We start from the raw sequence: 15,924 nt of genomic DNA, 5'->3' as shown, positions 1-15,924 counted from the left end.
GGTGAGGACATACCCTTCTGCTCTCACCCTTTGCCACAAGATGGAGTCATTTTGTAAACAAAGAAGTTTTACTTGGTCTTCCATGCTCAAGACCCTTTTACATTTCATCTCTTAATATTTCATGGCCAAAAACTGTTGGTTCTTCCAATCTTATAAGGCCATTTATCTTTGATCTTGCTCCATTCCCTTCCATTTTTGCTTGAGAACCATTCAGTTCTTGCCCAATCTCACGTCTTTCTCGCAACACCTTACCAATGGCTGCCAGAGTGTGTCCACTACACACTATTGGTCTCATTCTGACCACCTCCCCAGGCATGTAGTCTACCTGCCAAGTTCTTTCAGAGCAGATAGTTTGCAATGTTGTAACAGGGCTCCCTAGCTTGCTATGTTTTCTTCCTACCTGGCATTAGGAAGTAAACATTTTTCATGGCAGTATTCACTTCCAGTACCAATTTCTTGTTTAATTTACATGGGCTAACTGCTGTATCAAACAACCATCAAATCCCATTGGCTTAATTGCAACTGACAGTACAATGTGGTGTTTCTGTCTATATACTCATTCAGACACACAGAGTTTAAGTAATTGGTTCAAGGTCACAAAGTTAGTAAATAGTGGCATCAAGGTTTGAACCCAGGCAGCTGGACTCAAGAGTCTAAACAACTTTCATTTTAAATTTTGCATCTTTCAAGATATATCACTTACAATTTCCATCTTCATCACTTTCTTCCGTACTTCAGAGCTGCATATGTAAACCTCTTGATCATATAAATATTTATGGAGTCTCAGCATTTTGAGCACATGCTGAGAGATTTTGTAGTGTTGAAGATAAAGAAGCTCTTTAAATACATCCAATCTTGCCACTATTGATTTTGAATAGCATCTTAATTTGTTACCTTTTAAAAACCATATTGTACTTTTTTTCAGGACAGCTAAATTAAATGTCTTATATTGATCCCCTGGGTTTTCTTAGTTTCCATTTATCAGTTTCCTTTTATACGAAGAGATGCTAATGGGTAACCTTACATTTTGTAAGGCATATTTTTGAAGATATACAAGTGAGGGTTTGGTCTGCACACCCTCATTAGAGCTCTTTATTTTCCATGTGGAGGAAGAGATGCCTTAGGGCTTCTGAAAAAACAGGCTTTTATTTTTATAGAGGAGAAACTTCCAGAACATGCCACGAGCAAATGCTCTGTCAAGTCTAGTTCTTTCCCCCATTACTTAAGTGCAAATGGACCACATTTGAAGAGGATAAGTAGCAGAACAAGGCTCCCCACAAGGGGATTTTGAGGTGCTCTGAAAACCAGACTGACATAATCCGTAGAGAAGTTCATCACTGCAGTCTGTCACGTCTCACAGCGGGAGTCATAGGCTGGTCTGCTTGATAAACTACTCCTGATCTATAACTGGAGCTGTGTGCTTCCTTTAAAAATAAATCTTGTTTTTCCATACCCCACGTGCTTCTCAGCCTCAGGAGCACCTCATGGATTTAGACTAATTTTGTCTTTTACAGTCATGTTACCTCCAGATTTGTAGTAATCACCCCATTTCTGATGCCAGCGATCCATCCATACCCACTGAAACTGAGCCAAATGCTCTAGTCTGACTTGCTCCTTGAAGTTAGTATAGAGTATTTTGGCTAGACTTTGAAAATGAAGCCCTGACCACAATGCATAATGACCTCAGTAGACACTGAAGAGTTTCTTTGCATCAGGCAGGTGACAAGTATCTATCTCATTTTCAAAGTCCACATAGATTTGTGCCAGATTGTAGGTTGACAAATCACTTTTTCACTAGCTCACGTGGCAAGCCTTTTCACCTTGTAAAAGTGCTAGTGAGAGACCCATAGTTACCACATAATTGGCCAGTCATTGAGACTCAGGCAACATTTGGATAATTTAACAAAACTATCATCAGAGTCATCAAAGTACATAATTTTTACTTATTATACAAATAGTGGATTCGCTAAAGTGCTTAGACCAACTAAGTTGCTCCCATTGAAAAACAGAGTGATTTTATTCGTAAGAGTATATCAAGATAAACTTCTTGTAGCCTCTAAACAGCACTGCTTAGAAAAGTGCAGCTTCATTGCTTTGAATATCCCCCCAGAAGTCCTCGCAGTTCAGATGCACACCACCAAAACATGAAGCACATGTGTTTGCATGGAAGGTAGGCTCTGGGGTCTTCCTATCATAATATGTCTATGATTAATAGTCAACATATGCCCTCTCCACATCCCCTAAAGGAACATACACACACACACACACACACACACACACACACACACACACGTGTGAGAACTGAATTGAGAGTTTGGGGTATACACCATCCCTGAGGGTACAGTCTACAGCTCCTAATGTGTGCCGTAGAGCAAGCGTTATATTGTTGACAAGTAATAATTGCTGGTTAGGAATAACAGGATATCCAACGAGAAGAGGCTCAGAAAAATACACTCTTGCTGGAAGAGTCAAGAACGAGCTCTTCATGGGAAACTATGGGAGACGATTGAAAAAGGACAAGAAGAAAGGAGAATTGTTAAGTCTCCACTTTCTCAGTTTCTGAACTGAACTTTTGCTCACAGCAGGTGAACACAGGCTCCCTCCCACACTGAGACTTCCTCCCCTGCCGGTGTGCAGTCTGTTAAGTAAACAGAGACTTTATACTGAGAAAGGAACATTTCTCTATTTTGGCTATGAGTTGTTATTTTTAAAGCTTCATCCTCCAAACATTTTCCCCTATCCTTGTTTATTTTTTCACTAGAAAGAAGATGAACTACTTTAAAAAAAAATTCAACTCCATGACAAGAAGAACCCACTTCTAGTATGTTCTCCCCACTCAATGCCAGTGGAGCCTTTGGTGTGAGCACTCTGTCGGCCCCACGTTGGGCAGCATACCTCTCGAAGTTCCTGCTCTGCTTCTATGGAGCTTCCATGCATCCAGATTTTCATAGTCAAAGCAAAATGCACATGGCAGTTTTTTTCTGACTCCTTCAAGTTAAAAGGCCAACCTCTCCCTTGACATATCCATGTATTTATCAGTATATCTATAGGTAATACTTAAAGGTGGTCCTTACTGTGTGCCGCACTCCATTCCATGAACTTTACATAAAAAACCTCATTTCACTTTATTTGGGAACAGGATGACAATTGCTTCAATATTGAGATGGGTTGAATCTGGGGAGACTGACGTTAGATGCAAAAAGTTCTCTTTCTAGACCTTTTCCTGTGTCTTGCACCTGGCTTTCTCCTTGTCTGTCTTGTTCCCATTCTAGATCTCTTTATTGACAGTGCCCATGGCTTTCTTCTCGGTACTCTAATGTTGAGCATAAGGACTAGTATGTAATAGGCTCTCAGTAAATCTTGTTGAATGAATTAAAGTAGAGCAAGAATTAAAGACAGAGAAGATCTTCGTGTTGGAATTCTTTCTTTGGGTTGGTAAGCAATGTGATTTGACGTAACAATCTCGAGTCCTAATCCCCTCATTTGGAAAATGGAAATAATAATGCTAATCTTAGAGGTCACTCGTAAGAAGTATATGAATATATCAGAAGTAATCAATATTTTTTAACTCAAAGAAAAGAACATCTGTGAAAAAGATGGAAAACTAATGAGCTACTTGAAAAAATATTAATTGGATCCTTTTCTCATACCTTACACCAAAATAAATCCCCCAAAATGGTTGCACAACATTGTGAATATACTGAAATCCATTGATTCACACTCTTTAAATGGGCAAATGATATGTTATGTGGTTATCTTTCAATAAAATTGTTATACAAATGAATAAACCCCAGAAGATCAAAAATTTAAACATGAAAACATGGAAGTATACTAGAAGGAAATATAAGATAATTTTTATATATTATTATGTTATATATATTTATATGTAAATTTTTTATTTGTCTTTGCTTTTAAAAGCAAGACGTAATGTTCTAGAGCCATAAATGAAACATTTGGTAAATTTAATTCTCTATTAAATGTTTTGCAGAAGAAAATACCAGAAAAAAAAACAGAAGAAAAAACAAAAAAAAACCCTAAGAAAAACAATTAAAAATACATATGACAAATGGCCTATTACTATAGTATTTAAAGAACTCTTAAAAATCTATGTGACAATGACATATAACAGAAAAATATGTGCAAAGGACAAGAGCAGGCAGTTTAGAGAAAGCCTATGCGAATATATTCTCTTATCAACAGTCTATTGTATAAGCTATTTGAAAGCAATGTTTGAACTATCAAAATTTAAAATTCATAAGCCCTTTTATCTAGCAATTCTACTTCTAAGAATTTATTCTATAGCTATCTGTACGCGTATCCAAAGACATAAACATAAGGATAGTCATTGAATGAAATGTTTTTAACGACAAAATACTTGAAAAGAAAGAAATGTCACCCAAGAAAGAAGTGATTAAGGAAAGTTTAGCATTCTGTTCAGTGAAAACATACTGAGCTGTCAAAAAAAGTTGATGGAGAACTCCAAGATCTATTAACTAGAAACAAAACAAGGTGCTAAACAATGTGTTTAGTTTTATTTATTTTAATTGTTTATATATTTCACAAATCTATATCTGTGCATGCATAAAATGTTTTAACTTCTTTCTAACCCCCTCAAACACATCATGCCAAAATTCAACCTGTGATTAAAAAAAAAAAAAAAAAAGAATGAATTCCTTTCGTGTGTAGTATCTCATTCAAATTCTTCAACAACCCTATGGAAAAGATACAGACACATGTTTTTAAGTACTGCACGTTATGAACCTTTGGTTTGCTTATTTAATAGTTGCAACTACTAATGTTAAATTCTTGATGCCAAGGTTAAAATCCTGGACTTCTAAAAATGTCATGATCTGACATTTTTCTGTTTTCCCAGATTAATCTGCCACCTCCTGACTTCCAACACACTGCTCTATGTTCTTTCATGCTCCTCCTCACATGTTTAGGACCCTCTTCCAAGGAGGCATTCGCACCTCTGCTTGATGAAACCCTACATTATCTTAAAGCATCCACTCGAATGCCACCTACTAGGCGAATCCTTACATACCATCCCCTGCAACACCAAGGGACTCAGCCCAACCATAGCCCATAGTTATTGTAGTTGTTCTTGTACTTCAAAAGTACCACAAAACACATCTATCAGGACTTGTTATATTAGTTGAAGGCCATGAGCATCTTGAGCCGAGGCCGTGTTTTTATTCCCAGAACTACCACATTGTCTAGAATATAGTAGCAGATCAATAGACGTGTATTAGATAAATCATTTATCCAAATCTTCATCATTTTCCATTACCCATAGGTTGAAGAATTCCATATTTAACATGGCAGACTTGAGGACTGAACTATCTACCTCTTCTAAGACATTGAAATGAGAATGTTTTATTGATGGGAAATTATATTTTTGTTTTGCCTTCTGGAATTCAAATGAATGTTCATACTCCATGAAGACAATGGCTGATAGTTTTTTGTTAAAGATTTAGAACCAGTGGATTTTTATGAATGTGAACCCTTTCATGTCTTGTGGAAGATTTTCTGTTTTTTAATCTTTTTATTTGTTTTTGCTATGTTTTCACAGGAACCAGGGAAAATGTGTAGAGGGCATGGTGGAGATCTTCGACATGTTGCTGGCCACATCATCTCGGTTCCGCATGATGAATCTGCAGGGAGAGGAGTTTGTGTGCCTCAAATCTATTATTTTGCTTAATTCTGGTGAGTTGATAACATGAGAGAACTCAATGCTGGATTAAATATTTATTTGTATTTTTCAACCAGATACAATCTACCCACTCCAAAGGCATAATGTCATAAATAGAAAGAAACTACTGACACACATTTAAAATAACTTACCAACATTGCAGATTCCTTACAGAGGTAGAACCATGCTAGCCGAATAGACGCATGAAAAATTGTCATTTGGCATTGAATCAAATGGCCTTTGAGCTGAAATTTTTGTATGCTTTCACAGATATGAGGATGTTTTTGTTCAAATGGTACATGTATATAGACATATGTTAGTTGATAGTTATATTATGTCTGAAAATAAGTAGACCAAGTAACTCAGCTAAGAAATTGTGACCAATTCCAGGCTCCAGATAGTAAAGAAAGAGGGTTATTTGAGACAGACCATGTTTCTGGTCGAAACTGATTAGCTAAAAATATAGTTGGCTTAGAGATAGAAAAACCTGTTTCTAAAACAGAAGAATGTGGAATGCAATAAATCGTCCAGCTGACAGAGCATTTTCCATTTGCTCTATGTAAAGTCTAATTCTACTGCCCCTTCGTATTTATTTGCTTGAGAAAGCTTAGCTAAGAGCAACATCTGGTTTTTTTTGTTTGTTTGTTTTGTTTTTTAATGTAGTGAGGTTGGCTGTTGTATAAAGAAAGAGTCACTCTATGTCACCCAGATGGAAACTATGGTTCAGCCTGATTTAGTGCACTGACTCCTCCCAGCCTCTTGGTATTTGGATCTAAGCTCTAGCTCTACAGCCTCTGGGACCTAAAGCTCACATTGGGTATCAGCTGTACAGCAGCTCCCCTTAAGCTCCACCTTTCCCCCTGGCTCTAACTCCACTTTGTGCCTCATTCCTCATTCTCACATAGAAATCACAGCTATTTTGAAGCCCTGGGCCTGACTTAGTTTCTTATGCCATTAGACATAGTCTCAAATTCTTCAATAGCTCAACTGCAGCTTGTATTGATCACATACATAGAGAATCAGCACTTCCTTGTCTTTGCACGTGTTTTTGTCTCTTTCTGATGAGTGCCAATCCCTTCCCACTTGCCCTAACAATTTTTCACTTTTCTTCCCCACCACTGCTAGGAATGGTGCTGCTTAATGGAATCAGCCCTTCTTTCTCTTTTCTGATGTTTTTGTCTCTTTCTGATGAGTGCTGATCCCTTCCCACCTCCCATGACAATTTTCCACTTCTCTTCCCCACCACCACTAGTAACCTGTGTTGCTTAATGGTTATCACAGTAATCATTCTCACTTATCAACTGATAAATGGAAATCTATACTCTTACACTAGGCAAGGACTGAATTACAGAATGAAGTCCCATGATAAATGATGTGATCCGCACTAAGGAAGTGATTACCACACCATTCAAGTTTCTGGTTCCACTCAAGTGCATTGTGCTTTTCATTTCGGTCATTTGTCCTGTACATTGTAGGGTCCAGATCCCACAATGGCTCTTTATTGGATGAGAGTTCTGGGAGCAGTGCCACTCGGCTACATGGTGCCAGGTCCTGAACCTGTGCCTTCTTCGGTGGAGGGCTGGCGCGTGCTGACAGCTTTCATGTGGGCAATCTGGGAACTTCAGGGAAGGCAGGCCTATTAAGTGTTAAGACTCCCCACCCCACACTTTTACTAAGAAAAAGTACCCCAGACAGGAAGTAAAATTAGCCAGAGTTGTATGATCCAGATAGTGGATGCTCTGATCTCGGTAATAACAAATATTTCCTCCAGATCCATATAGACTTTTCCTGCATCATTGTTTTGTTTCTGCTCCTATGACAGAGTGAATTTTTTTAACTATTATACAAAAAAAAATCAGGATTTTGGCCATCAAAACATTGGATTCATAGACCCAGGGTTTTTACAACCCAGGGGGAAAAACTTTCAGCCCTCACAAGAAAGTATTTTATTAAAGACTGGCACCCAAACCTCAAGACTGTATTTCCCACTGCAGGATTTGGCCCCTGTCTGCCTCCTTCTCAGACTAGTTAAAGTTTCATACTCCGTCCTTGTTCCTTCACTTATTTCTTAGGATCTTCTGTGCACTTCTTTGCTCTTGAAGGGCAGAAACGCTATTGTAGAAATACAAGGCACCGTATGCTGACATAGTTTACAGTTGTCTTTTTCATGAGATAACACAGCGGCTGGCAGCTCCTCTTTTCTATCAAGGACGGTACTGCTGGCTCAGGAGAGCCGTAAGCAAACAGAAGCTGTTTCTCAACCCTGTACAAAGCGAAACCACTCTCTTCCCTATAAAAGTGAGCTGTGCCGCAGAAGAGCGGATCTGCTGCTGAGCAGGGCTCCTTGTGTCTCCTATTGTTCCTGAAAAACAGCATCAAAGAGGGCAAGACTCTGACACACAATGCTGTAGCATTAGGAGCCTTTTTCGAATAAAAAAAGCAACGGGTCATATGAAGCATGTGGTCATACCACAATCAACAATTTTTCCCCACAACTGGAGATACGTATTTTTCTAAAAGTCCAACCAATTCGTGGCTCTGATATGGGGCAGCTTTACCTATCATGAGACCAATTACCAAGTGGCTGTGACTCCAGGAATCTCTGATAGAAGCCAAGCTGGAAACAGTTCAGGAAACCTGAGCTAGAAGATGCCTTTCTGACGCCTGGGAAACAAAACCTCAGTGTATGGAGGAACCCAAGGTTTTGTGTTGAGCCCCAGTCGCCAAGGTCTGAGTAGGCTGGGTTTATATTGGCCCCAATTTTGTGGCCAAGGCACAAGGGGAATTGAAAGGTTGTTGTGAGGACCTGCTCGGAATGTCTTTCTGGAAGTTTGGAGAGGGTCTCTCCACTGCCAAAATTTCCATGGGAAGCCATCTTCACAGCTGCTTGGGAGTGGGAGATATTCGTCATCATTTCTGCCCCATTTAGAATAATTTATTACTTTGCTTGCAAAAACCCAGAATCATCCATAGGACACACATTGTTTATTTTTCCACTCCACACCAAAGGACAGAGGCATTCCTGGTTAATCCAAAGATGCCAACTTCAAGACATTCTGAGAACTAGCTGGGCAGAGCTCAAGTGTAGGGCAAATCGGAACAGAAGCGATGGGCTCAAGGCAAAAGCCCACGAAGCAGCAGCTGTAGAGAAAGGATGGGAGCTGGAGCTGCAAAGCGGGCCATGGTAGAGGGTCTGGGCCTGCCCACGGTATCTCTTGTACCCAGTGGGAATTCAGTTTTCCTGTATATCATTCAAATGTTTCTCATTTTTCTAGGCCCAGCTCACTACTCCAGTCCATAATGAATTTCCTCTCTAGACTATTTCAATTCTTAGAGTCACTACCACACAATCTAGCCTTTGGTTAGTTGGTTGATTTCATTCATTTATTAAATAATTTAATGTTTATTGAGTTCCTACTATGGACTTTGTGCCACATACACAAAAAAGAATGTTACGGTTGTGTGGAATGTTTTTCTTTGCATTTTTTATGTTAACCTGGATTTTTCTCTCACTCTTTACGCACATATTTCCTAATCTCCCTATAAACTATTTGTATTTTTTTTGATTCCTCACAGTCTATTTAGCCTGTGGACTGTCAACAGATGTTACATCATTCAGTCATTTAATAGATGCTTATTTGCTAGACATGGCCAGGAGGACCTGGAAAGTCCTCATTTTTCCCATCTGTTCTTACCATTCTGAAATGTATCATGCTCTTGAGTGCTCCACAGATCTAGATGATATCAAATTATTAAATGGAAAAAGCAAGACCCATCTCCTTGGGTTATTGTGGATAAGGGGGAAATTGTGTATGAAGCGTGTGTTGCAGTTCATGGACCACAGTAGGCCCTTAGTCAACGACAGCTATCATCATCACCGATGAGAATCTCTGGCTTAAATGGAGTAGGTTCATGCCTTTTTTTCAGTGTAATGAAGTGTTTTAGCTTAAAGGCCTTTAGCAAGGCTTACAATACAAAAATGTGGGGACTCCAGTGTAACACCAACAATAGAGACCACCATAGCTGTTATCCTGAGACTGTTAATTATGCCACGTAATTAGATTTAGAGAAAATTGAGAGCAACATTTATCTTGTGGAAAAGAATTGATTGTGATTGGAAGTTACTGTTGAGAGACCTTGATGAAAACTCTCTGGTGAACTGCTGTGGCGTCTCATAGGTAGGCACATCATTCATCAGTGGGCTGTGGTTTTGCTTAACCTCATAACCCCTCAGAACCCACTTCTATCAGAAAACCACCCTTTCAGTGAATGTTCCTCAAGGCTCAGAAAAATTCATATGTCAAAGCTTTCTATGTAAAAATCTATACTCTCTAATAAATATTTGGTTTGGCCTCCACATTCAATTTAATAATGATTTCTACCTCTTTTCCGAACCCCTTTGACCACAGTTCTATATATTTAATTCTGAAGAGCCTCATGCACATCTCTCCCTGGTAACTTTATCTATTTCTCTCCCTGGAGAACCAGCCAGACCGTGATTCCAGCCCTCTGTCCTCTCTTCAACCGCAGTTCCTCTTTTTCTCTCCCGACTCCACAAACCTTCTCCAGTTACCCAGGTGCCTTCTGTGTGCTGCTAGCTTCTGCATCACTGTTAGCAGGGCCACTGGTTCCCCTGGGTATGTCTTATGCTCTTGAAGTGCTGTAGCCTTGCTCACCTGTTCATCCAAAACTGATCCTCAGACAACGTTTCTCTTTCAATTGATGGAATAATAAAGGAGAATATGGGTCAAAATTCATAGACATTTAAATACCCCACATGAAAAGTTAAGGGAAAACAAGATAGGAGAAAGAATTATGGCAACATCTCTAAAATGTGTACTTTAGTGTTTAGCAAAAATGGGACTATGGAATGTCAAACAGGAACCTATATGTTAAACATAAACACGAAGCAGTGCCAGCTGCTGTCTGCCATCTAGTCATGCTTTGTTAATGTGACATGTCTTGCCATGATGGTGCCCTCGTGAAACGAAGGATGCTGAAGCCGATGCCATTCTGTTTGCTTTGATCAGAAGCCACTCTCTGGTCAAGGAAGTATTTGTTTCATAGTTAATTATAACAAGTTCTCATCACAAAGATTATTTTCTCTCTCCAGATCTGGATTATTTGCACTCACTTTATATTATTAGACAATTACTCGGAGCGTTTATGTTTTTAAGTTTAGAAATAACACAATGATTCAGAGAGTCCCTGTATTTAGACGAAAGAACATTTTTTAAACACATTGACTGTAAACATTGAAAATCATTAATTCTCAACAGTCGAAGGTTTCTGACAGGAACAGCCCTTGGAAATTGTAAATGGACACATTGTCAGGTATGCCCATTGTTGTCACATTGGAGATTGGATTCTATTCTCTCTGGAGTCCTTTGTAATGCCAAGCTTCCTCTCCAGGGAGCTTGCTTATTGTCATTATTTTGAGAGAAATGGCACTTCATAGTATTAAGTGGTTCATTGTCTCTTCTCTGGCTGACTGTATTCTGTAGGCAGCCACTCAACTTTGGAGCCTTTCTCTGCTACCAACTTTTGGTGTTGCCTTAAGCAAGCCTCATGTCCCCTGTTAGTTTCCTGACAACATGGTATGGCATGGACTTTGTCATGAGAGAGGACTGAATTCAAGAGAGGCAACTCTGCCACTTCCTTGGCAGAAGGGGGATGACCGATGTCCTTTGATGAGCTGCTTCCCTGAGCCTAATTAAAAAATAGAAATAATGACACTTAACTCACAGAATTGTTGTGACAATGGAAAGAATGACCAGTTAGTAAAGCATCTTGCACCGTGCCTAGCACACAGTAGATGCACATGAGTGTAACTGAGCTTTTTATGTTATGCCCTCCAAATACAAAGCCTTAGTTTTTGTCACTATGAAAGAAATTACTCTGCTCTTCTTAGCAGGTAATACATCAAGTCGTGAGTGGAAATTCGGTGGGAGAATTTCACTCCTGCCCTTATGGGTTAAAAGATTGCATTCTTATGATGAAGATGTTCTTGTGAATAGAATCATCTCAGGTCCCAAATGGTGTGGATTTGGTCCTGCATCTTGCTGCAGAGCTCTCTTGGAGCTTCTGAAACCCGGGAAAACCAGCCAAATGCCTGCAGCCTGGGGCAAATGTAGGGAGTTTTAGTGTGAATTCATGGGAGGTGAAAAAAGACAGCAGGTGTTGAAAGACGGGAAATCCTTGCACTGTTCTGGATGTTAGCAGCCATTTTCCATTCACATTCAGAACCTCAGGAGGAGAAGCTGCCTATCATTTTGTGTCCTCAAGAGAACCAACAAAGGGAAATGCCATCTCCCAGATACTCGATTTGATGACCATTTTGTCCTACCTTCTCTAGGGTCCAGACATTATGTAAATTGGCATTAAGTTTGAATAATGTATGGACCCAGTTAAAAGGAAAAAAATGCTTTGGGAGGCTGAGGCAGGTGCATCGCCTGAGGTCAGGAGTTCCAGACCAGCCTGGCCAACATAGTGAAACCCCATCTCTACTGAAAATACAAAAAGTTAGCTGGGCATGGTGGTAGGCACCTGTAATACCAGCTACTCGGGAGGCTAAGGCAGGAAAATCACCTGAACCTGGGCGGCAGAGGTTGCAGTGAGCCAAGATCGTTGCGCTCCAGCCTGGGTGACAAGAGCAAAACTCCATCTCAAAAAAATTTTAAGACAAAAGGAAAAAATGCTCACCTGATTCCCGCAGTGCTGACTTAAAATGTTCTTAGTATGCCAATGTTGCTTAAATATGAATGACTGTATCTTCTACTTAAATTGACAACCGCACCAAATATAAACTGCAAATGTTTATAGCTCTTATGTAAGTATAAAAGCAAAACAAATTCATAAATTAAATATAAACTAAAAGGAAAACTGATACTAACAATGTTTTGTGTGATTAAGTTGCTGTTTGCAACATGCCTGGGGCAGACTCCTGGCCTCTTTGCATCTGACATTGGAGGCTGCACAGCATGTGGCCCCAACTGGGCTCTCGCAGCACTTGCTTGCACTCAGAACGGTGCCAAAACTTTTGCTCGCCCAGTGTGCTGCAACGTCCGTCATTTGGATTTGGCAGCAACACATCATTTATGCATTTTGTTTGCTTCTGTTCTGTATTTATTTGAGATACTTAAAATATAACTGCTAGATTCTAAGGCATTCATAAGCACCTGTGAAAAATGTGTTACTTAGGAAACAGTTCAGGGTTCCATGGATTATCTAGATTGGTGTGTCTTAAGACTGACCACACAATTCAAATGGGGGCATGGGGGAGGGGAACTCTGTGAAAAATCTCTGTATGAGCACCCACACCCAGAGATTCCTATGTAATTATCCCAGAGTGGTGCCTTAATATCAACATTTGTTTAAAACCATCCCCCAAGACTAAAATTTGTGACCAGGATTTAGAACCATTGTCTTAACTGATGCAGAACACTCTGATATTAATGTCTTCGTGTCTTTTGGAATATCATTAAGACAAAAGCATACAATTTTAAAATTCTTAAAGACAATTTAAAGACCTATGAGAATCCATCTTTAATTCTCAGGAGCGTGTGGAACCTAGTTTGAAAACTACTGGCATAGATAATTGAATTTCCACTAAAATAAAATAAGTCTCTAGTATATTACAAAAGTACCCATTCTGCAAACTGCAGGGGAGCCACTGATCATCCTTGGAACTGTGCCAGGCACTGCCCGTGTAAAAATGAGTAAGGTCCACTTCCTCCCTGGACCGGATTGGGTAGGAGGCAAAGATAGTTAAACAATTATTTTAATATTATGAGTTCAGGGTTGTAATGAAAGTAAGCATTGAGTGCTGCAGAGACCCAACAAAGGAGTCCTTAGCTGAGGACTGATCCTTTGCTGAGTGATGAGGACATTATCGGACCACCAGGCTTGATGGCATGTTGTACGGTAACAGACCAATACAGCAAACAGCAGGAGTTGCAGCAGAGAAAGAGTTTAATAATTGTGTGGCCGCCAAATAAGGAGTCAAGGAAACCTCAAATCCACCTCTCGAAAAAGCCTGGGACTTGGCTTTTTAAGGCAGTTCTGGCAAGAAGGAGGCTGAGGAGCTGGGGGTAACTGATTGGTTAGGACATAGGGGAGGAGATAATAAGGATATAGAAACTCTGTTCTTGCACTGGGTCAGTTCCTTGGAGGGGGTCCTCACTCTGGCTGGCAGCAGTGAACGCATTGGAATGCAGGATCTGAAAAATATCTCAAAATGGCAAACTTGATAATTTTTTTTTTTTTTTTTTAACATCAAAGATGTTATCTATAGAGGTTAGGACTTTGTGACAGGGGCTACGTGACTTCAAAGTGGTGAGTGGCTATAAGAAAGTGAGCTATAGCAGCAGTCCTCAACCTTTTTGGTACCAGGGACCAGTTTCATGGAAGAAAATTTTTCCACAGATGGGGTGGGGTGGGGTGGGGAATAGCTTCAGGATGAAACTGATCCACCTCAGATCATCAGGCATCTGGATTCTCATGAGGGGCACACAGCCTAGATCCCTCACATGGGCAGTTCACACTCCTATGAGAATCTAATGCCACCGCTGATCTGACAGATGGCGCAGCTCTGGTAGTGATGCTGACTTGCCCACCACTTACCTCTTGCTGTGCGGCTCAGTTCCTGACGGATCACGGACTGATACCAGTCTATAACCCAGGGAGTTGAGGACCTCTGGGCTATAGGGCAGGCTGGTTAATGCTTAGCTGTGTTTCTATTCAAAGCTTATGTTTTTGTTTAAAACCTAGTAATTTGGTTTTATTGATTTTATGAAGATGATTTCAAGGATGAGTAGGATTAGCTGGAGTCAGAAGGACACAAGGGAATTTCTGGCAACAACGTTAAACTACCAGTGAATGTCTCATCAAGCCACTGGACCTCTAACTACTTCTAAGCAGTACTGTCAACCTTATAGTTATGATGTATGAGATAGTGTTGTGATATAAGACAGTGCAAAAACCTAAGTTAATATCACCATTTCTGTTGTACTCTCTATTTCAAAGGAAAAAATCTTCAGCAATCTAATATCCTACCAAAATTTTGAAGTCAAGGCCTCCCTGCTCTAATCAAAGAACTAGAGCTGCAATCAGGCCGTATATTTGGAAAGGCCATAGATGCCCTCCCTCTGTCCTTGTTCCCAGCATACTGAACTATAGTCTAAAAGACTTAAAACTTGAACTAAAGAAAACCTTAAGGAAACAACAAAATTCCACTTATTTCCTGAGCCCAAAAGTAAAATAATTGTTTTTTAATGAATTTTTCTTTCCCCGCAAGATACTATGAATTGTTCAATGGGTATTCAAAGCATACATAATAGAATATGTATGCTTTCATACATAATAGAATATGTATGCTTTCCTGAAAAATTGAAATGGAACATCAAACTGTTCTGTAAAGTTTTGAGTCTAGACCAAAATCACAGCAGTTAGCGAGAATATGTACGTCTGCATCTGCCACTGATGGCCCCATTGCTCCCTCCAGCTGCTTCTCTTGGGCTGAAGGATGGAAAAGCAAACTCCCTGCATTGAGTTCCATCTTGCCCTGCATGGCCTGCCCCATGGGGTCATTGAGCTCTCCACCAGCTTCCACCTCTTCCAGCACTTTCTCCCAGAGGGCCCACGGCTGCTTTTGCAGATTGAAATTGATTGAGGTGGATTCAGCTCCCTTTCCTCTGAGTTTTTACTTTAGATGTGCTTTTTAGGTTGTGTTTTTCTTCTGGCATATAAGAAAGACAGCAATATTCCATGGAACTGAGTGATGTCTGTGGCTTTGTCGACTGTTGTTTGTTAGCCTGATCACCATTTATTGAGTGTTTACTACTTTCCAGGCATTGTGCTAAGTGGTAGAAATACAAAGTTACCTTTACTTGCTTCATCTGTAAAACAGAGAGAGTAGTAGTTCCTACGGTGTGGTTTATGTGAGGCATAGGGACTGCTCCCTGGAACCTAGGGACAACTCCATAATAGGGACCCTGTGCTCATATCAATAGTGGTAACAATTAGGAAGGCAGCTCCTACCTCAAAGACCTCATCATCTGATGATAAAGGCAGATATAACAAGAAAATTGTTCTTTTTAAATATAAAATTGTGATATAAAAATAGTTTTCACTAAATTGGATTTTTACCAAATTTATAGAAACAAAATAATAAATTAAGGAAATACAAAACGACCTGACGTTAGCCAACCATGTTGATGTTCTGATTATCTTAC

At 39.8% G+C, this 15,924-nt stretch overlaps 1 protein-coding gene across 13 annotated transcripts in view; it reads left to right on the top strand.

The window, feature by feature from the left end:
• The window catches only part of ESR1 (estrogen receptor 1), a 447,068-nt gene that overhangs the window by 399,119 nt on the left and 32,025 nt on the right, over positions 1 to 15,924 (top strand). For all 13 annotated transcript variants that reach the window (XM_009205860.4, XM_017957428.3, XM_017957417.3 and 10 more), the window contains 1 exon segment: positions 5,573 to 5,706. In XM_009205860.4, the coding sequence (XP_009204124.1) occupies positions 5,573 to 5,706 (134 nt within the window).

The sequence above is a fragment of the Papio anubis genome, chromosome 6, assembly GCF_008728515.1.
Source record: "Papio anubis isolate 15944 chromosome 6, Panubis1.0, whole genome shotgun sequence".
Classification (NCBI taxonomy): domain Eukaryota; kingdom Metazoa; phylum Chordata; class Mammalia; order Primates; family Cercopithecidae; genus Papio; species Papio anubis.
The sequence above is the reverse complement of the archived record's forward strand: the minus strand, read 5'-3'. Positions and strand labels throughout refer to the sequence as shown.